The sequence below is a fragment of the Ambystoma mexicanum genome, chromosome 10 (assembly GCF_040938575.1).
Source record: "Ambystoma mexicanum isolate Mex_15411 chromosome 10, UKY_AmexF1_1, whole genome shotgun sequence".
Classification (NCBI taxonomy): Eukaryota; Metazoa; Chordata; class Amphibia; order Caudata; family Ambystomatidae; genus Ambystoma; species Ambystoma mexicanum.
In genome coordinates, this window is record NC_090932.1 from 127,373,267 (window position 1) to 127,395,534 (window position 22,268).

The following is a 22,268-nucleotide window of genomic DNA, read 5'->3' on the forward strand; positions in this document are numbered from 1 at the left end:
TACAAATCAAAAGTGGTCCCCTCGTTGACCTATGGTGCTGAGGCTATGCTAAAGATGCTGGACGAGCTGTGGGCCCGGTTAGAAGGCCTTTTTTGGAAGAGGGTTTTGCGAGTTGCAATGTCAACTCCTATTCAGATCATACATAGAGAACTCGGTCTCCCCTTTTTAAAAGTCATGGTGGAATGGAACAGACTGGCGTGTTCAGAAAGTGCTTCATGCCTTCTTGGCCCTTAATTGTCGATTTTATTAACAGAGAACCTATGGAAGAATTCAACATAACCCTAAAAACCTGGGCAAAAAACAACAGAGATAAACTGAGAGCAATTGAATGTGCTGAAGATGACCTCAAATTAAACCTGATGAGAGTAAAAACGAAGATAGGGGAGAATGACTGGATAACTACCTCTCTGATGACTCCCGCTATCGATCAACTGCTCACGTGGCTTTGAAGACAAGAAAATTAAATGAACTTCCAGGCTTCTTGGCAAAATTACCCAAAAGATTCTGCCGTGATCAATTTTTTCAGATATGTCTGAACCTGCTACTAGCAACCTAAATCATTGCAACAAGAGCTAAACCTAAATCGGTGGAATCAAATGTTTGTCGATTTTGCACAGGGGAGGACTGTGTAGAATCCTTGAAGCACCTTTTGTTACACTGTCCAGGTTTAACCGGGGAGAGAATGAAAATATTCGGCCAGTTGTTGAAGCAGTTTCCATCACTAGATGTGGAGGATTGGTGGGCTATACTCATGAGTGGAGAAAGGACCTCATTTGTGATAGCTGCAGTGGCCCTCATTACGACCCTGGCGGAAATCGAAAAACGATGGCGGAAATGCAACACCGGCATCGAATACCGCTCGGTGCGATTATGACCCGTCACCGTAAAGTACGATGCCATCAGCGACACCGTAGTGAACGCCAACGCAAACTGCACCAAGTACGCGCACGCGCGCCATGCAAAACCGTAATTACCACCAGGGCGCAACGGTACGCGAATGCTGACCCTAGCGGACATTCACTTAACGCCATCAAGCATGGCGGAAAGTACCATTCCGCCATGGTGAGAATTACGGCATCGCGAACCAACCGTAAATGGCCCTACTGAGTGCCTGTACACCACTCCCTGCCCACATTGCACAACACCTCGTAGGTGCAATGAAGTTACACAATGCAACCAGTGAAATGCACAAGTCACCCATGCATGCCAACGAACAAATGAATGTAGGGGCTCCAAGTGCCTTGTGAGTGGCCATCCATATTTGGCATGGCACCATTGCCGTACTGATGCAGCACAGGCACGTGAAGGTTCAAGTACAGCAATATGAACTGAAACATGAGACAAAACAACAACAGGCCCCCATCGCTTGACACCAGTGTAAGGCAACATTCAAAGCAGTATCCTGAGGGAGACTGCACCAGCCCTGTACTCATGCCAGTAAACAAACCAACCATCAGCATAAGCATGTACCACACAAGTTGGCAGAGTGACTGAGCAGCCAGGCTCATCTCAAGAGGGGCCAATGGGAGCTGCAGGGCACAGATGGCACGAATACAGAAGCTATTCCAATGGACATGACCTCAGTCTCCCTCCAAGAAACGCACGCAAACACAGGCACCTGTGACCAGCCATTTTCTGATAATCACATCATTCCACCAATCCACCTGGCTGACCGGCATCTGTTACACAAAAGCTAATCCCCCGCCCCTGAGCATGACATCATTAAAACAGTCATAATGGCAGGCCCCATCCCTGACCTTACTGTGCTTCGTAGGCAAACGCGGCCAGTACAGTACCACGCAACTATACTCAGAAGCCGGAACCCAATGCAGATCTCCTCACAATACACCGCTCCACAAATAGGAATATGCTACATTACTTGCAAAGAATAACGCTACACGGTTGAAATCAGAATCAAATTTTAATGCACATCAAATTCACCAAGCCCATACAGCTATTAGGTCATAAACTCCAAAATATTTTTCATTACTGTGGGCTGCATCCGCAATAAATGACCAGCTTCTCCTTGTGTGACGCCCTGTTCCTTCATGGTACACAGGGGCTACATTCACGTTCAAAAAGGCAACATGGAAGCGCCGAGAACCGCAGGGCCGTCCCATTAGGTAGGCACTAGTCCAGCTGAAAGGCTGATATGTACCTCCTAGCCACTAGTACTGCGTAAGGGCATGTGGCCCATTGGCGATCGTCCCATAAGATCGTAATGGTGCTCCACTGATTAACTCGAAGCAGCAGGTGTCGGGAGTAAAAGCCATCTGCAGGAGTGGCATACAGATGGCAGCGGCAAAAGGGGAGGAGATACCTGTCACCCAAATGAAATGAAAAAGAATAGCATGGGCATCAGAACTTCATTTGTATTACTCACTTCAATGATCACACTAAATCCACAGCCATATGCATGCTAGCCCACTCAAAAGGATTATTTCCACCCAAAAATCACTTGCGAATCATAACTATATAAATCGAGGTGAAAACACTATTACAAACGAGTGTTTGTGTGCATGCGTCTGTTAAGACCGAATCCATTAGATGGGATTCGTAACGTGCATAGACACAAGTGTTTGAAGGCGCGTCGAGACAGGGAGGGTTCAACAAGGGCAGATAGACGATGGTCCCACTATGGCAGCTCTGCATCACATAGCGCAGGGGAAGGGGATAGATCCCGAAAAGCCATGTACATGGCAAACTCTCAATTAAATCATCTGTCCATGCATCCATACATCATTCCCTCATCCCGGTATGAAAACGCCTGATTATTTACTCACATCACATTTGAAACTTCCATTGAGTCTGTGCGTAATGCAGTCTGCAAAATCCACTGTGCTCCAGCCCGGAATCCTAGTGTTGTGAAGTAACATGTATTTGGGAACGTCCTGCCTTATCGTCCACTACGCTATTGCGCATCCCATACTATTCATATCAATCATTGCATTCTCGCCATGGCCCCTGTCCCAAGGACATTAAACAATAGAACGTTATATTTGCAGTCAGACCTGTGGGCGTCTCCTCGCCGCTAGCTGAAAACCGAAAGTGCTGTCCTTCGAATTCCTCATTTGCAACATCACGTCGATAAGGCATCTGTGACCGCTTGAAATCACAAATTCATCCATGTAGTGCGGCAGTGTGTGAAAATGGCAACTGGCTTCACTCACAAATGGGACGCCCTACCTGTCGGTGAACCTCGGTACAGTGCTCGCCCAAAGGGGATTGCAGCTGGCACAGGTGGAATGAATCACCATAGGTGGAGGCTATACAGCCTGAAAACACATAAATTGCACACCCAACCCCCTCCCACAACCACACCCACTCCAAAATGCTACCGGCAGGACTAGCGATGTTGGCCCTGGGGGACCTGATAGCACTGCAAGTACTCCAACTTCAAGAAGAAGACGAACACCAACTACTACAACAACCGGCCGCACAGAGGAGACGCAGGAGGAGGAGGAGGGCAAGGCAGGGCCAGCAAGGGCCACCAGCACAGCCACTACCACCACGCAGGCAGCCCGCAATCCCACGCCTCCGAGCTCATCCGTTCAACCTCACTGCTGAGCAGATCCACACCCTCTACCGTTTGGACGGGGACACCATAACCGCCATTGTGAACATGACACACGCTGACCTTGTCAGCATGATAGATAGCCCAACCGCCATCCCACCCCTACTGAAGGTGGTGTCTGTACTCCACTTCCTGGCCACAGGCACCTACCAGCACACAGTCGGACAGTTGCATGGCATTTCACAGCCATTGTTCTCACGGACACTATCGCAAGTGCTCGATGCCCTCCTGAAGCACGCAGACGACTACATCTCTGTACCACGCTCGGAGCATGACATTACTAACACAAAAGTTGGATTCCATGCACTGGCCGGCATACCGGGTTGCATTGGTGCCATCGACTGCACCCATGTGGAATTGGTTGTCCCACATGCCATGGAGGCCCAGTACCGCAACCGGAAACAATATCATTCTCTTAATGTACAGATGGTGTGTGACTCCAACAGGATCTTTACACATTGTTGTGCCCGATTTCCTGGATCAACCCATGATTCTATGGTCTTGAGGAACTCTACAATACCACGCTACATGGAGCGACACGCAGGGAACAGATCCTGGCTACTCGGTGAGTCTCATTTCATGCATGATAATGTGGGGTATGTGATGCGGAAATGACCTGGCAGGTAGGGGGGGGGGGGTGCGTACGTAGCAATGTCATTCCACAAACATCCTTTATTGTCCACATACAGGTGATGCCGGGTATCCACTGAAGAGATGGCTCCTTACACCACTCCGGAACCCACAGAACCAGCATGAGGAGAACTACAACCATGCCCACTCACGTACCCGTGTAGTCATTGAACAGGCATTCGGCCTACTGAAGGCTCGTTTCCGCTGCCTCAGCAGGTCTGGCGGGGCACTCCTGTACCGCCATGAGAAGGTTGCAAAGATGGTCATGGCATGTGTCATGCTACACAACATGTGCGTACGTAGAAATGTGCCCATGCCCCCTGACGCAGAACTACAAGCACCTGAAGATGGTCATGATGAGGGTGGGGATGTGGCAGCACCTCAAGGAGTCCGCGAGGCACAGGAGGGCCGTGAAATTCGTCAGAATATCATAGATTCATGCTTCTAGCACTCACGCCTGGTGGCTGATACATGGACACGGGACTTGTGGCACTGTGTGTGTCTGGAACATGCACAATGTGGAATGTACGCCTATAAAGGCCTCGTACACAAAGATCAATGTCCACACATCTCATTGGGTGATTATGTAATGTTTATAGCATATGTGAAATAATATTACACACCCCATCGACCCGCCACCCAAGAAAGCCCAACACCCCCCGAACACCAGTGTCCAAAGATGCTCATTGTCAGTGGGCAGACGCTATTGCAAGCCCCCTCTCCGGGTATCAGGGGCACCCCTGCCTGTGGAGCGCAGGTTCCTCCCAGATCTACGTTGGGGGCTGCCCTGGACGGAACTTGCAACGGATGATGTCTCTGCCTGCTCACGTCCATGCATGTCCCTAAGGGTTTGTGAGAGCTCAGTGAGCACACGGCGCACAGCGGCAAGTTCACCACATACGTCTTTGGACGTCGCATGCAGTTCCCCCCTCAGGCTCTCGGTGCTTCTCTCCATTTGTACCCTCAGGCTCTCGGTGCTTCTCTCCATTTGTACCCTTAGTGTCTCTGTACTTCTCTCCATTTGTGCCCTAAGTGTCTCAGTAGATGTTTCTATGACTGCCTTAGTACCCCCACATTCATCAGCATGCTCCTTGAGGAGCGTGGCCAGTTGCTGCTGTTGCACGATCACCTGGTCGAGGGACTGTTGCCTCTGCTGGGCCATGGCCATTTGCGGTGGTGTCACAGAGGGGCTGATGACCTCATGTTGCCTTGCCACAGGGCTTGTGGGGGATGGCCAGTCGTCGTCTTGTGGGTGCCCCTGCGTGGTATCCTCATGGTGTACGGGATGAAACAAACAGGGGGATTGAGACAGGTCATGGATGGGTCCTACATCGACAGCACCGTTTTCTGTGTCGGAGCATGCTGCCATTAATGCAGTGTCACCTATGGTGCTGCTGCCACCAGAAGCAGTGCCTTCTGTGGCATCCATTGGGGGGACCTGTGGTGCTGCTGTTGTGGGCATGCTGGCTGCTGGGGTGCCTGTTGGAGTCCCCTCCTGTGTGCTGCCACTTGATTTGTGCTGCTGCCGTGTCTTGATCCGTGCAGCTGAGGTGGAGGGTCTTTGGCCGTTGGTCTTGGCCCTCTTTGCAGGTGTGCTGGTAAGGGTGTCCTGGAGCTCGTCGTTTGAATCGGACCCTGTGGTGGAGTAAAGGAGGGCGAGCGTTATTTATGGGTCTGTGGAAATTGGAATGGCAATGTATCACATGCATTGGGGTGGTACCTGAGGGTGATTTGGGTCAGGGCCTTGGAGGTGGTTTCATTTTTGTGTGGATTGAGGATGCAGTTGTTTTGCAGCCTGCAGTTAGGGTGTGCATGCTGCACGTGTAGAGAGTATTTTTAGGATTTTTAATTATTTATGTATTTAATGTGACTTTTAAAGTGCGCTATCAGGCCAATGTATGTGGACGTTCTCCTGGACATGTGTTTCTGTTGCACTATGTGGACACATGGTACTTCACATGATTGGACATTGTGGATTTAGCATTGTTTTATTTGGCCCACCTACCTGATTCTTCGGATGTCTGCACTCCTTTCTCCATCCCTCCGACTCCCTCTATACTCTCCATTCCAATGGTGGAGGCACAGATTTCTTCCCAGGGGGTCAACTTGATGGGTGATTCCGATCCTCCCCCGGTAGCTGTGGCAATGTTACGGTTGGCTGATAGTATGCTCCGTACGCGTATCCGCAAGTCGTCCCATCGCTTTCTGCATTGCTGTGGGTTGCGGGGTGCGGTCCCCACCGCACTTACCCGCTGTGCCACCAGGGCCCATATGGCCTTCTTGTTCGCAAGTGCCGTCCTGGTCATTTGCGTCGAGAAGACGACGGCAGCATTCTCCTGGAGGGTCTCTGTGAGCACGGTGAGTTCCTCATGGGAGAAGTGGACCTGCCGCTTGCGGTCGCACGCTTTTTTGGCAACTTTTCCCATTTCGATTGTTTTAACTAGGGTGGGTAACGGGTTGGGATGTGTCTCAGGGTCGGATTTTTAATGGTTGTGTTGGGATTCTGATTTTATAGGTGTACGGCGTGCTGTTTCCCGTTCCGGCCCCATGTTTTTACTTCCGTTTCCGTATATTTACGGTCACCGTATTTTGCGATTACCGCTCATTACGGTGACCGCTATGATGGGTGGCGGAATTGCACCTAGGGCGCCGTACGACGGCGGTGAGGGGCGTTTTGGGGACATTTCCGCCATCGCGGACTTTGCACTTCCGCCATGGCGTAATGCTCGTGCCCGATGGGTCGGAATTAGCCGCACTTTCCTCCATCGTGCAATGGCGGAAACGCTATTTACGCTATGGCGGTCAGGTCAGTTACTTTCCGCCAGGGTCGTAATGAGGGCCAGTGTATTTTATGACTAGAATACTTCCAAAAAAATGCATGGAATAGATGACCGGCTTGATGAAACATCCGCCAGATCCCTTGTATTTTGGGTATTTTGGAAAAGAATGGAATTTAACTGGATGTGTTCTTCACGTTTTGCAAAAATTGTAAGCAATTAAAGCAAATCAAATTTTAAAAAAAATACATAACACAATAAACCCTCACACATATACTTTTCAATACTTTTAAATGGTCACTTCTTAGTTGGTAGTTGATGAACACATACAATTGTTATAGGAGTTTGACAGTTCTACCGGTAATACCATGCACCCACAAAATAATAAGGATTTTATTTATTCTACGTATACTTATAAGATAGTGATTTCTGGGATGAAAAACCGTTGGTTATTGTTACCCTAGTAGAGCTTCAGGTTCTATAGGCAGTTTCGCAGCACAGCAAGTCTTTTAAAGTCAAAAGCGCAACCCTAGCTAAAACGCAGTTCGTAGCGGCTTTAAGTCTTGCAAAGCAGAAGAAATCAAAAAACTCCTGTGGATACTTTCTAATCTCTAGGAAGGAAGATAGAAGAAGGCTTTACCAACATTGGAGACCCTTAGAAATGACTTGCTAAAGGGACACAAGGCTTAAGTCAGAGGTAAGAGCGGGTTGCCCTGAATACCTCTACATGCACTCCAATGCTCTGGAGTGACTTTCTGGAACCAGGTAAGCAATACCTTTCTCCCCACAGTGCCTTTGGTTAGAAGGAAATGTTTGTGCTGGATGCTCTGCGAAGTTGCAGCTCTAGAACTGACCTCTGGATTACTTGGTCTGATGACTGAAGACAGGACAATGGACATGGTCTTTCAGCAGCTGTCTCGAGGGAGGTCCCTGAGCACAACTTTCAGCAACTTCTTGGTTCACACTAGGGTTTTGGCGCCTTTTCTACAGCACCAAAAAAGGATGTGATTCGACCAGTCAATCTTCTTCACTTCCTGCAGTCCCGCTCTCCGAAGAGGGGGTCTGGGTGAATTGGATCGGATCTCTGGAGTGTCCATGAGGGCTCAGCAAAGATTTGGATGGATTCAACCTTTCCATGACGATGCACTCGAAATGGGCAGCAGGTCTCCTGGTATTTGGGTTTCGCAGCTCTGGAAGCTCACAGGACCTCGGGAGATGGCTCAAATCAAAGTTTGTCTTGGGACTGGTTGTTCCCACCAGTAAAACGGAAGGATTCACCCTCTTCTGACCTCCTCTGTCACATAGAAAACAGGGTCAGGACAGCAGTGGTCACTTTACAGTGTTGCAAAGGGTCTGCAGGCATCTCTGGTCATCGTCTTCTTCTGTTACTTCAGCTTCCAGTAGTCGACTTGCTGTTCACTTCAGGAGCCTCACCTTTTATACAGTTCCAACACAAACTCCTCTGCAATCTCTCTCAGCAATTTATAGAAAGGGGCTGTTGGCTGTCCAGTCAGGATACCCAGTCCCCCAGTGGGAGCTGGTTCTATTCAGGAACTGTGGCAGACCAAGGACAGGGGTTGTAAAACTCCTCCCCCACTTCCTGCCTTTCCAGACACGCTGTAGTTACTTAAGGATAAGAAAATAATCTCAAAGGAGGCCCTTAAGGGTCCCCAGCAACACTGCCCATAAGGAGCTGTGGGCAGTAATAGGAAAATACAGATACCCTTACGAGCTATGGAGCAGACAGACTCCCTAGTACAGGTAGAATACAAACAACAGAGTTCCAAAAGACAGAGCCCACAAGAATGAATGAGTGGAAAAAGGCTGCACTGGTTCAGAATTGAAAAAGAAAGGTCCAGAAGTCCAGTCAAAAGTGCTGGGGGTCTCACTAGGAGAGGGGATGAAGCATACAAATGATAAATCTCCCTAACATACTGTCCTTCTGTTATATCCTCACTGCCATTATGCTGGAGCATTTATTTTGTACTTGAGGACCATCCCCTACTCTGATCGGGACTGGAGAAGTATTGCAAATTATAACACAGAAGGGATTGTCCGGACAGGAAACATATTTGAATCCGAACCTAAATTGCTAGTATTTCAAGGGTGTGATAGCTTGGGGCATACTCTGAATTTGACACCTGTCTAACATGAACCTGTAAACAAGAAATGTCACAATCATATACAGTTATATAGAAACATTTTTCATTTGTCACCATATATCAAATGTTATTAAACATTTGGTTAGGCACACATTTTTTTGTTTGTATTTATCCAAATGCTGAAGGTCAATTTTTAGCAAAGAACAAGGAAACTAAAAGAAGTACATAAACACGAATTGATATACAACATTTACAGTGTAGGCTGAAAAGATTAAACTCAGCCTTTTCTTTACGTTCAAGAGTGTTCAAGAACGTAGGACAAGAAACGTACTTAGTACATGTAAACTAATAAAAATAGCCCTTTTTATCAGAGAAATCTGGACCACAACCCAGTTTAGTTGGATGTCGGGGTACCTCTCTGTCCAGCTATTTGTTCAGTACTATTACTGGAAAAGCCTGCCCAACAGGCAATTGAAGGGCTCAGGGGTCAAACCTCTAGTTCTAGATGTTCGAATTGAGTAGCCTATTTCAGCAGTAAAACCAAGTTGTTCCGCCTTCCTCAGGACCAAGATCAGTTGTTAGGACGACCCCATCTGTTGGTTGGAAGCAAGACAAGCTGACTCTGTTTTGTGCTTGATTGCTAGAGCAATAGCTGGAAACTTTGCAGCTGTGTCCTATTTAGGAAGTCGATCCATGGAAAAACATCAGTTTGTGGAGGAGCTCGGGCGTTGTCTTCGAATGCTGATGTTAGCATACTCGCAAAGTTGCAGCAGAGGGATGTCTCTATCCACCGGGCGGTCTAAGTGTGGTGGATTTTAATGATTGGTGCTCAAATGGAGAGTCCCGGGACACTAGCTTGCACTATGTATGGCAATGCGTAGCTTCTAGGGACCATTGATGCTGTGAATTGCCTGCTTGAACGCTCCCCCGCGAGAGGACATGTCTGTCTCTCTGGAGCATATCAGGACGATAAGATATTTCACAGCTCCAGATGGGAGGAAAATCTGAAACGCCCAGGATACTGTTCTTACTGCCAATCCAACTAAGGTGCTCTTACCAACAACTCTGCCAACTTCTTCTGATATCATTTAACAAACAGTACCCCACAACCCCAAGTAAACAAATGCAGGCAGTTCAGAATATTGTCCTCCCTGAAAAGAAATATGAGACACACTACTGGCCACATCAGTTAGTACTGGATGTCAATACCACAATTTTTCCACTCACACTGGGTCACTTACTCGCTTAACTAAATGATAATGGAAAAATTAGCCAAACCCACTGACGTGGAGTAAGGTGGCAAAAGAAATGTTCATGAACTGAAGATTGTAATATAATATCCATCTATCATATCAGAATGTTCTCAAAAACCATTTATTACAGACACATCTAAGGTAGGACCGGAACAGTTTTACTTCAGGTGCCAAAGAGAAGAAAAAATAGTACTCCTCATTATTTATTACATTATTTATTAGTATGGTACCAGCTGCAGTATGCAGAATGCTTCAGGTCACCTCAAGAGGATAATGGGGTGCAGAGGAAAGGGGAGGAGAAAACACAGAACAGTTCAACCACAGACCTTGCCACATTTAGACCCCGTTATCGTGGGGGAGATGGAGAAGAGCAATAGAGAGCCAAATCTTAGTGCAAAGGGAAAGGAGCATGTCAAGACAGGGTAAGCAAAAGTACATATGTGGCCTCAGGCACCCGAGAAACGGTATAGGTGCAGGTGGAATAGCTGAATCAGTGTGCCATGTAGCTGATAAGTTAAAGTCTAAACAGCTATGCCGGGGCATAATCTGGGAGAGGGAGAAACAGGCACTGTGCCCACCCCTGCAGAGTCTTCAAGAGTGGTGGCAATGGCCACCAAGCCATGGGTATGCCAACTTGCAAAGAATGTTGCACTCCAGGGTCATATAATATTTAATAATAAAACAAGAGACCTTATGATATGATACATCATTTATAACGCGCCGGTACAGAAGTGTTTGTAGGCGTGACAACACAAGGGAGGGAAGACACAGGGAGAACAAGACAAACAATCTTATTCCAAATTGTTGCAATAAGAATTGGCTGACTATAAAGCATTTATATTTGGTCCGATATTACATTTGTCATTTCTTTTTCCAAATAATGATACACTGAAAAAGTAAGTTTGTATCAATCTATTTATAATAATAGATATGTATATTGTTGAATTGTGAACATATTTGTTTTCTTTTTTCTTATTTTCTTTTTTACTTTCTTTCCTCATTTTTCCTTCTCATTGCACCATAGCCATACCACTCTCCCTAGTTCTTTACTAGTCTTTGACTTCACCCCTTCAGTTCTTTCTACTACCTCCTTGGTGATACCTAAGGTTTCCCTCGCACTTCATTCTGTCACATCCTCTTTCCCCTTTCGAAGGTTTCTCCACTCCTCCACCTCTTTTACCACTTCATCTACCCACTTTGATTCCTGTTTCTCTATCTTCTGTCCTTTCCTTGTCCATCTCTCACTGCTATTTTCTTGCAAAGCCATTTATTCTTTTCCCAGCCTTCTTCACACCTATGCGCCCCTCCTTCACCTCTTTGGACACCTCCCCCAAAACAACTCAGGTTTTCAAAATCCTCTCTATCTCCACCTTCCTTCAGTCATTTGGGAACCTCGCTTAGAGTAATTCAGGTTGTCAAGTGCCCTTCTCTCTCCTTCTTCTTGGCCACTTTGGAACCCTCCTTCGCCTCCTTGGGAACCACACTTAGAACGTTTCAGGTTCCTCAGTTTGCTTCTATCCCTTTCTCCTTCACCTCTTCGGGAACCTCCTTCCCTCCAATCCCCTGCACCCTTCGCCTGCTCAGCTCTTTGGGTGAAGCACCACCCAACTTCTTTCTTTCCCCAGCCTTCTGCGTTTTGCTACCTCTAGCCCACTGGATTTCCTTACAGTTCATCTTCAGGGTCTGCCTTTACATAGCGCCCTGAGCCCTCCCTGGAGCATCCTGTCACCTTCTTAACCTAGCCTTTTGGGTTTCTCCTCCAGCCTTCTGTCTCCTGCTCACCTGATGGTCTAGGACCTCTGCTCCAGTCACCTGTCTCTATCTTCTTCTTCTGCTCCTTCTCCAGCTTCTTCTTTTTCCATTTGTCTCGGGAGGATATCTTAGGATAGCTTAGGGGCAGGAGGAAAGAAGTTGGGTGGTGCTTCACCCAAAGAGCTGAGTAGGCGAAGGGTGCAGGGGACTGGAGGGAAGGAGGTTCCCGAAGAGTTGAAGGAGAGAGGGATAGAAGCAAACTGAGGAACCTGAAATGTGTGGTTCTCAAGGAGGCGATGAAGGGGCCCAAAGTGGCCAAGAAGGAGAGAGAGAGAACCTGAATTACTCTAAGCGTGCTTCCCAAATGACTGAAGGAAGGTAGAGATAGAGAGGATTTTGAAAACCTGAGGTGTTTTGGGGGATGTAATGTGGCTTATAGACTTCAAGATGGCGGCCGCGGGGGGAAGATGTGCGTGAGCGGAGCTCCGTGTCCCCTTCCGAGCCGCGACAACAAAGCTCATCAAATAAAGGTGCCGCGCTCCCCAGGAGACACCCGAAACTTGGATACGGGTGGAGACGGGACGGCTCAGATCCTCGTAGAGGAGCGGCCCGAGAACAGAGAAGGCCAGCCGGGTCGCGGCCCCCAGATGCGAGACGTGGCAAACAGAAGCATACACGCCCAACCACAGGCCCAAGTGCAGCAACCCGAAGCGGGGACGCAGTGCTCCTGGAGCAACGGGAGCCCACACACAATAGCTGGGCATTGAGCGGGAAACAGCAAGAAGCAAAGCCCTGCCGAGGAGAGAGTAAACAAACACGAGGCGATCCATACCCGCGAGCCGGAGCAAACTGACATGGCTATACGTCCCCCAGGGCTCTGATGCAGGATGGAGGAACAGGGGGCCTGCCGAGACCAGTCCGCTAGACTCAGGAGCAGGCACGCCCCAAAGCAATGCAAGTCCGGGAGGCCGCAAGCAGAGCGGAACAGTGAAGCCAGCAAACGGCAGCCAGGCGGCAAACACAGGTACTCGCCGGAGGAGGAACAAAAATGAAAGGGGATCCGAAATATGGACTGGAGGCAGGGGTAAGGGATCACCGCGTTGAGCCCCCCTCCCCCACAGAACGCTACAAAGGAGAGAGCAAGGGAGTGAGACTTCATTATACACCACAAGGGGGGGGCGAGAGCATGATAAACCATGAGGAGACACCCTTACAGGCGTAACACGTTTGAAAGGAAAAGATACGGAATAGCACAGGCCTTAGAAGCATAAGAACAGCCTCTCAGGTGGAACGACCACCGAACCGAGGTACCAGGAAACACACACCGCAATAAACTGGAAAGGTCAACCAACGGTGACAGTGACGACCACCCCCACCCTCAGGAGGGCCCATAAAGGGAGTTCCAAGAGCCCTGATGTCAGGGGGGCAGTGAGACAGAGGAGGGACAGGGGCCAATACACACAGAGAGCGAGCCACCCTCAACCTAAAGATTAACGCCAAAACCTTACCAGGAAGGAAAGGCCAGTTAAGTGGTATAAACAAGCAGGACTCCCCCCCAGGGCAACAGACGAGCACGTAGAAGGGAGGTCAAGAACACCAGCCAGCATCCCCAAAGAACGGGCCTTACAAATAAAACAACCGAGAGGTAACAGGGAGATGGATCTAAGGCCACTCCAAAGACCCAGACCCCGATCAGCAGAACAGAGCAGCTAGCCACAGAAAGAACACACGGACAAGCCGGGGTCAGGAAGACATATTAAGGGGGGAACTGACCCGCAGGGAGTCGAACCCAACAAGAGAAGGGCCGAAGTGAGCACGCTAGAAAAACGGCCCACACGAAAGGGGCACTAATGTCATAAACGAGGGGGAAGCAATCGCAAACACTCCCACAGATCCCACAAACAAAGCAGGACCAGAACCTAGTCCATCTCTGGGGAGTGGCAAACACAACACAAGTAAGGGCAAAAACGCAAAAGGATGAAGCTGCACCGACAGACCCAGCATCCCCCCTGCAAGAGATGGCCACGAAGGAGGATATGAAGATGTGGTTTGGGGAATTTCAGGCACAATTTATGACATTGATGAACACACAATTTGAATCTATGAAAAGCAAAATCAAAATGGCGGTCCAGGAGTTAAAAACAGAGGTGGCCAACATAGGAGAGAGGACGGACACACTGGAGAAAATTGTGCAGAATATGGAGGAGGAGACACAGCAGAATTCAGAAACGCAGGAACATCTGGTACATCTGACGCACAATTTGGAACTGCAATGCGAGGATCTGGAGAATCGCTCTAGAAGGTCGAACATAAGAATAAAACATATGGTGGAAACAGCAGAGGATAAGGATGTTAAAGTAGCAGTACAACAGGTCTTTAAAGATATCCTGGATCCATCGGATGAAATAGAGGTTCCAATCGACCAAATACATAGGGTGAGCCCAAGGAGAACAGCAGAGCGGTACCAGTGGCACTAACCTCATACTCCCAAAAAGAACAAATCCTTCAGAAGGCAAGGTCAATCGATCACATCTGCATGAACGGAGTGGACTTATACTTATATCAAGATCTGGCACAGTCGACACTCCAAAAAAGGAGAGAGATGGCCCAGGTGATGAGAGAACTGTCCGCCAAACAAATCAGGTACAAGTGGACCTTCCCCTTTGGATTGCTGTTCACGTGGGAAGGGAAACAGCGAAGGATAACAACGAGGGAGGAAGGACTGCAACTACTAAACCTGCAGGAACAAGAAACTGAGCATCCACAGACAAGCTGAGATAGATCTCTGCGCGGAGAACCCTGCGGGAATGGAAGACAATAAATAGGAGGATGAGACGCCCCAGCAAAAAGAAAAAGAAGCTGACATTGGAGCAACAAGACAGAAACAAGCTGGCCGCGAAAGAAAGACTGCGATGCAAGCTCCACCCGAAGCAGACACCGGAGCGAGAAGACACACCGGAGCGAGAAGACATCAAACAGGTGCCGGGAGGGGAGTGGGAACCGACCCGGGTTCCATTGAAGTCACAAAGAGGGGTTTAGGACTCCCCTCAAAGTTATCCCTGAGTCTATAGGTCCCAATGCCCTCCTCAGGGCAGTTATGGGGGGGCACCAGTTGGGGGTTGCATAGGTCAAGGGGGGGGCAGGAGAGGGAGAGGGGATGGAACCGGAAAGGCCTGTACATACCTAACAGTGGAACGAGATGGGTACAAAAGCAACCAAATCACTAGGTCGGAATGGGTTGAAAGTTATAACACATAATGTCAGGGGGCTGAACTCCCCGGTTAAGAGGAGGAAAGTGGAAAGCTTCCTACGACAGGGGACCTACGACATTATAATGCTCCAAGAGACCCACATAAAAGGTCAGGATAAAAAAAAAGGTTAGATTGAAAGGATACAACCAAATATTGCAAGAAAACGCAAAAGAGAAAAGAGCAGGGGTCTTGATAGCAATTCGGGACTCCATAAATGCACAAATTCTAAATACAGAAGCAGACAAGCAGGGGAGATATATCTTAGCGAATACAAAAATCGAAGGGCATCCCCTTGCACTGGCGGCAATATATGCCCCGAATTCGAGCCAGGAAGCCTTTCTAAAGGATACCCTTGACAAGCTGGAACACTTTGCCACCAAGGAGATTGTGATGGGAGGGGATTTCAACATGGCCTGGAACCCTAGTTTAGATAGATCTGGACCGAGACAACATGGTCAAGGCTCTCTGTCAAAAGTCCTTAGACAAAGAATGAATGACCTTGCGCTTGGAAAATGTCTAGCGAAACATGAATGGCACACAAAAGGGCTTCACTTATTTCTCACATGTACACAATACCATGTCAAGGATAGATTATCTATGGGTCTCGGCAGGGTTACTGGGGAAGGTACGACACTCAGAGATAGGCCCCATCTCGCTCTCGGATCATGTGGGCAGACCTCTCAGTGACACAGGGACACACTGGGCTCTGGCGGTGGCACCTCCCAGCAGAAATAATCATAGATCCTGTCTTGGGGAATACCCTTAAAGAACACATAACAGAATTTCCTGCCAATAATGACCTCCCAGGGACATCCAGGGAAACACTGTGGGATGCCTTGAAGGTGGTGACAAGGGTACACATTATAGCTCTCAAGGCACAGAGGGAGAAGCAGAATCGTCAGAGGGAATTTGAGCTGGAGGCAAATATAAGCGCACTACAAGCTGAAATCATACAAAAGTCATCCAATAAATTACAAAAAGCCTTGAGACACGTCCAAGGGCAGCTGGAATCCCTCCACAACAAGAATTTGGAAAGGGACCTATTATATGCAAAGCACTGGTATTATGTCAAGGCGAATAAAGCCGACAAACTCCTAGCTAGGCGACTAAAGTGGAAACAACAGACCCAGGCAGTTAAATCACTGAAAGATGACAAAGGGCAAGCGAAGACACTAACAACAGACATAGGAGACATATTTAAACAATTTTATCAAAATCTTTACTCCTCTGAACATCCGGATAAGGAACAGCAAACGTCCTATCTAAAAAAAGTCCATCTACCAGTAATATCAGAAGAGGAAAAACAGTAACTAGATAGGGATATCACAGTGGAGGGGGTGAATAAAGCAATACAAGACCTCCCCAGCAATAAAGCCCCAGCCCGGACGGCTACACGGCACAATTCTACAAGAAATACAAAGATATACTAGCCTCTGTCCTCACGGCACTGTTTAATACATTAACAGGGAAAGGGAATGTCACACATTCGATGAACGAGGCAAAGGTCCTGATCTTCTACAAGCAGGGAAAGGATCCACAACTCCCTAGCGCATATCGCCCGACAGCATTAATCAACCTAGATGCAAAGCTATACACCAAAATACTTGCTACTAGACTGGCCAGAGTCCTTCCAAACCTGATTCACCAGGATCAATCTGGGTTTGTTCCGAATAGACAAACACACGACAGTATCAGAAGCGTAATCCGCCTGGTGGAAAAAATAGGGATCACGCAATCCCCAGCTCTGGTGCTGGCCCTCGATGCGGAAAAAGCATTCAACTGCGTCGAGTGGTCACTTCTCTTCCATATATTGAGACAAATGGGTATGGGGGAAGCATTTATAAACATGATTCGGGCAAACTATAACTCCCCGTCAATACGAATAGCAGTGAACGGTGGGCTATCCGAGAAAGTTCTAATAGAGAGGGGGACCAAACAAGGACGCTAGCACCTCTACTTTCTGCAATATTTCTGGAACCCCTATTAGCACGAAACAGAGAAATACTGGAAATAAAAGACATAGGGCCTCATTACGAGTCTGGCGGTAACCGCGGCGTAAAACTGCCTAGTTACCACCGGACTCGTATTACCATTCCACCTCCGTGATTCCTGGAATTACCGGGGCATTACAACCCCGGTTTTCCGAGAATCACGGAGGCGGAATGGTGTTAATCCCCATTCCCATCGAGTCCTATGGGACTCGATGGGAATGGGGATCATGGAAACACCGGCAGCATCTCGTAATGCTGCCGGTGTTTCCTCGTCTGCCTGCAGGCGGGCGGTGTTAAACCCGCCAGGTCAGACCTTGCGGGAACATCACCTCCCGCCTGCAGGAGTTGTGATCGCCCGGCATGGAAACAACGGTGGCGGCGGGTTTACCGCCACCGTTGTTTCCATACCGGGCGATTTGTAATGAGGCCCATAGACAAGGCAGGGCAGGCCCATAAGATTGCGGCATATGCAGACGATATGCTGGTGGTGCTGGGAGACCCAGAGAGATCACTCCCGACCCTCATGCAGGAGACAGAAACATACAGATTCTTCTCGGGCTTAAAAATAAATAGACTAAAGTCAGAAATTTTCATTTTAGCAGGGGATAGGGCACATATCCAACAAGTGGCAGCAGCCCTACAATTGAAGGTAGCAAAAAAGGGGGTCAAATACCTGGGAATTACTCTGACAGGGAAAGTAGACAAGCATTATGCCCAAAACTACCCACAACTCCTAGATAAAATCAAACAGGACATAACGAGATGGGACCCACTTTCAATATCATGGTGGGGCCAGATAACGGCAGTAAAGATGACCATATTACCCAAACGTTTGTATATGTTCCAAGCCCTTCCAATCAGGACCCCAGCTGACTTCTTTAAATCCCTCACGAAAGTAATCACAGCATACATATGGTGTATCAAGACACCTAGAGTTTCGAGCGCGGTCATGACGGCACAGAGAAAAGACGGAGGGGGTGCCCTCCATCACTTTGGGAAATATTATGAGCCAGACCAATTATGGGTCCTGAAAAAATAGATACCGGATAAATCAAAGAAAATATGGGCCACACAAGACAGGGCGGTGGCAAAGACGTCCACCAAACATCTCCTATGGATAGGGAAACAACATCAACATCCCAATGTACAAATCAGTGAGATTATGAAAACATCTTTAAGTATATGGGATAAAGCTACCTAGAAGGGAACTTTAACTAAGGACCCCCCTTCATGCCGCTATTTAATAACCCAGAATTCCTCCCGGGAGAGGAGAAAGGGGCATTCCAGAAGTGGGAGAATGCGGCATGTAAAATGGTTGGGGACATGTACCAGACGCAACTTATAAAATAATTTGCCGATTGCATAACACAGCTTGATCTGAACGCCAATGACAGATATAAATATGAACAATTACACCACTGGCTGAACACCCCAATCATCAAAAGTGCAGCGACAAGGGAGCTAACCCTGTTCAAAAAATATATCATGACACACCACAGGGTCCAAGAGATTTGTCTCGGACACCTGTAAATTCCTGAACGCACAGGCTGAGGATGTCAAGTGGACTTACATAAAAAGGTGGGAGAGGACACTTAAAGACATGCTCCCAAAGGAACGTTGGGAGTACATATGGGGGGCGATACCCAAGCTCACGAGAGCCATCCAGACTAGAGAAATGTGGATGAAAATTCTGCTACAGTGGCATTACACCCCAGACAGACTCCACACGATGTACAGTAACCCCAAATAAATGCTGTAGGGAATGTGGAGGGGTGGGAGACTGGAGACATATCTTGTGGGACTGCCCAGTCCCACAGCAATACTGGGGGTACGTAAAGACCCAATGCAGAAAATGTTCCCAGGGGAGGGGAGTTTGGGGGAAGAGGTGTGGTTCTGTGGGCTCTGGAACCCCAAGGATAGACATCTGAATTGGACACAGAAACACAATTTTATGGGTCTACTGATAGGGGTGTGGCTGGAAATAGCGCAAAAATGGAAGCAGAAAGACCCACCAATAGTAATAGACTTGACACGAAGAGGATGGACACACTTAGTCATGGAACATATAACGTACAATATCCAAGGAGAACATGAAACATTTTGAGCAGACTGGGGCATAGTCTTGGAATTCCTTCAAACAGACTACATGGAACAATGGTGCCCACATAAGATAAGGATATTGGCCCTATTCAACTAATGAAGGGAAGGAAACATCTCGAAGAGCAGAGACACTGCCGGTGCACATCTGGGGGTACGGGGGGGGCAAGAGGGGAAGGTTAAGGTTGGTTAAGTTGCATTATATGTTGTATAATTCAATAAAAAATACCGTTAAAAAAAAGAATGTAATGAGGCTTATATAGAGAACATGCCCTGATTTGATAAAGGCGAACCGCCGAAACACGTGTCATCAGAAAGGGCACATTGCAATTCTTGATTAAACACTGCTGATGAAAATTAAATCTGGCGCAGGTCTCCAAGAGTATCTTTTCCCTATACGCTTTTGTCATTTGTGTTACTTAGAGGAATTTGCATGTCACTTTATTTACAAAAGTGGCCTTCAAGTTTCTAGGGGAGCAGTGTGGTGGTACAAAAGATGTTGTGGCTAGTCCCCTTGCATACATTAGTTTGGGGACTGCACCAATGGCACTCATATATGACAGGTTCCCGATAACCACATGAGTGCTGAGAGAGCTTTTCATAGTGACAGCTCTTAAAGCGCCTGCCATTGCAAAATGTGAACAAACAAATTGAAAAAAACATTTCAGTTTCTATTTGAGTGACAGAAATGCAAGTGGGGTAGTTGCAGGCTACATAAAGAACAACAAGAAACAGTCATAAATGACCCTGTCATGCCTTGCACGTCCCCCAGTGCCTTTTCAGACAGGTGCTGGGGAATATTTCTTTTTTCTGCACATTTTAAAGCACATCTTGTTTCTGAATATTAGATGTGTTTTACAATGCCTGAAATACATCGTTATTTGCACAATTGCACAAAGGGGCTGGAATATGGCACCTGGATGTGTGCACCGCGTATGTTTACATTTCCATGGCTTTTGTGAAAACTGTGCCCCTTTCTTTAGTTCAAATGATGGCAAGTTTTCTTTTTGCCTGCCCGGCTCTGGACCAACATGTCTCTGTAAAATGGCAATTGCCTGGTAGTCCCAGCTCTCAATCGGCACCTCCCAAATCTCTTTTTTGGGAAATGGATTGTGCCCGTCCCCTGGTTCTTCCTGATTAGACCCACTTTTAAGTTGGGCAAAAGCAGTGTGCTGCCAGCACTGCCACTGCCAGGTTTTGCTGCTGCTTACTTGCCTGTCAGCATGGTGGTCCTGGCCCTCTGATGCTCTCACCTAGCTCCTCAGACTCAAACTGTTCTCCTTGCACTATTACACCAGGCGGGTTTGGTTGGTTTTATTGGGGAAAGGGATGCGGGGGCAGTCCAGGACTGGATGGCAGAAGGGAGAGAGGCCAATCAAAGGAAAGAAGAGAGGGAATAACGAAGAACAGGGCTCAGAGAACCTATCCCTCTATGGGGTTATAAATATAAAGGAGGAAAGAAATGATATAGAAACAAGGTTGCTATTCACATAGGTAGAGAGCATGGAGACTGTGGGATTTAAGCAGAAGACCAGTAGAATACCCAGAGGAAAAGAATATTTGAGCAGAAACGTGTTCCACTAAAGATAAGAAGGGCGATGCATACTTGAACAGGAGTGTATGTGCTTGCTGATTGACTGACTCACTGACTGACTGAGGTATAGTTCATGGAGCCCCTATGGAGCATCTCCTGCTGGTGGGAGCATTGTTAGGGAAGCCGCGTCACAGTCCTCCATGGAAAACATGATACACTATTTAATTTTGAAGAGCCCGGCATTTACCAAATCTGGGCGTTTTGGCATTTAGTTGCTGTACAGCTGCACCGCTGGAAGGCAGTTTACAAAATGCAGATGTTCCAAATAAGTGATCCCCGATTGGATAGGCACGCCCACCAAAACGTTCTATCTTCTTTTGTTATATAGAGGAGAGACATCTCAAAACCTCTGGATTGCTGGTGACTTGATGCGCTCCAGAAGACAGACCTTAAAACGCATCATGAAATTAAGTAGTATCCTTAAAACCTAAGTGCCTTGTTGGACAACCAGTAAGACAGAGATGTTCTCAGTTTTGGTAATTTGTAAAGCTATTCAGTCATTCAGGCAGAGGCGTTGCTAGGGGGTGACTAAGGGGGCTATAGCCCCTGGTCTTTTGGTTGTAGCCCCGGATAGAATCCCAGGAGCTACAACCAAAAGGCTAGCTAGCCCCGAGTCCCGACAGTCCCAACATTAGCATAGCCCCAGGTCTTGTCCAGACCTAGCAACAACCCTGCATGATTCAGGAATCTGTTCTCTTGTCTTGTGACGATGCTACTAAAACTATGATTGGAATAAAGATCCTAATATTCACAGCTGTCCCCACAGCAGACTAGAACTTCTTGACACAGGAAAAGTAGTCTACTCAGCAGAGAGCACTCACCGTTTTTTTTCCCCGCCAGCCTATTCATGAGGTAGGACTTCCCTTTGCGATACAAGCCCACAATAGTTACTACTACCATGGGCTGGTGAATTCCAGACAAGACATCAAGGGCTTCCTGTCTCAGCCTCAGTTCTCCTTCTGGAGTGCTCTCAAGCAGGCACATGGGATGCGGCATGTTGATCTCTGGTGCCATGGTTCCTCTGGGAGAGCGGAGAAGTACAAGCGACGCAGAGCACTGTGTTGAAAGAAGTCAGAGAATAAAAGAGTTTATAAACGGCAGACAAACTCATCATGATGAATACAATTTGTTTATACTGATTATCGTCGCCCATTAAATGCAAGGTAGGAAAATAAGGGTTGTCACTCTGTAAATTAACCTCTTTAGTGTGGTAATAAAATCATTTGAACTGCACTGCCTGCATTTAC

The 22,268-nt window shown here is 47.7% G+C and overlaps 1 protein-coding gene across 1 annotated transcript in view; it reads right to left on the minus strand.

The window, feature by feature from the left end:
• Positions 1 to 22,035, minus strand: part of LOC138491218 (guanylate-binding protein 1-like) — a 358,543-nt gene extending 336,508 nt beyond the window's left edge. Inside the window, exon 1 of the mRNA XM_069617607.1 lies at positions 21,843 to 22,035. Coding sequence (XP_069473708.1) covers positions 21,843 to 22,035 — 193 coding nt within the window. The remainder of the gene's footprint in view (positions 1 to 21,842) is intronic.
• Positions 22,036 to 22,268: the final 233 nt, after the last annotated feature.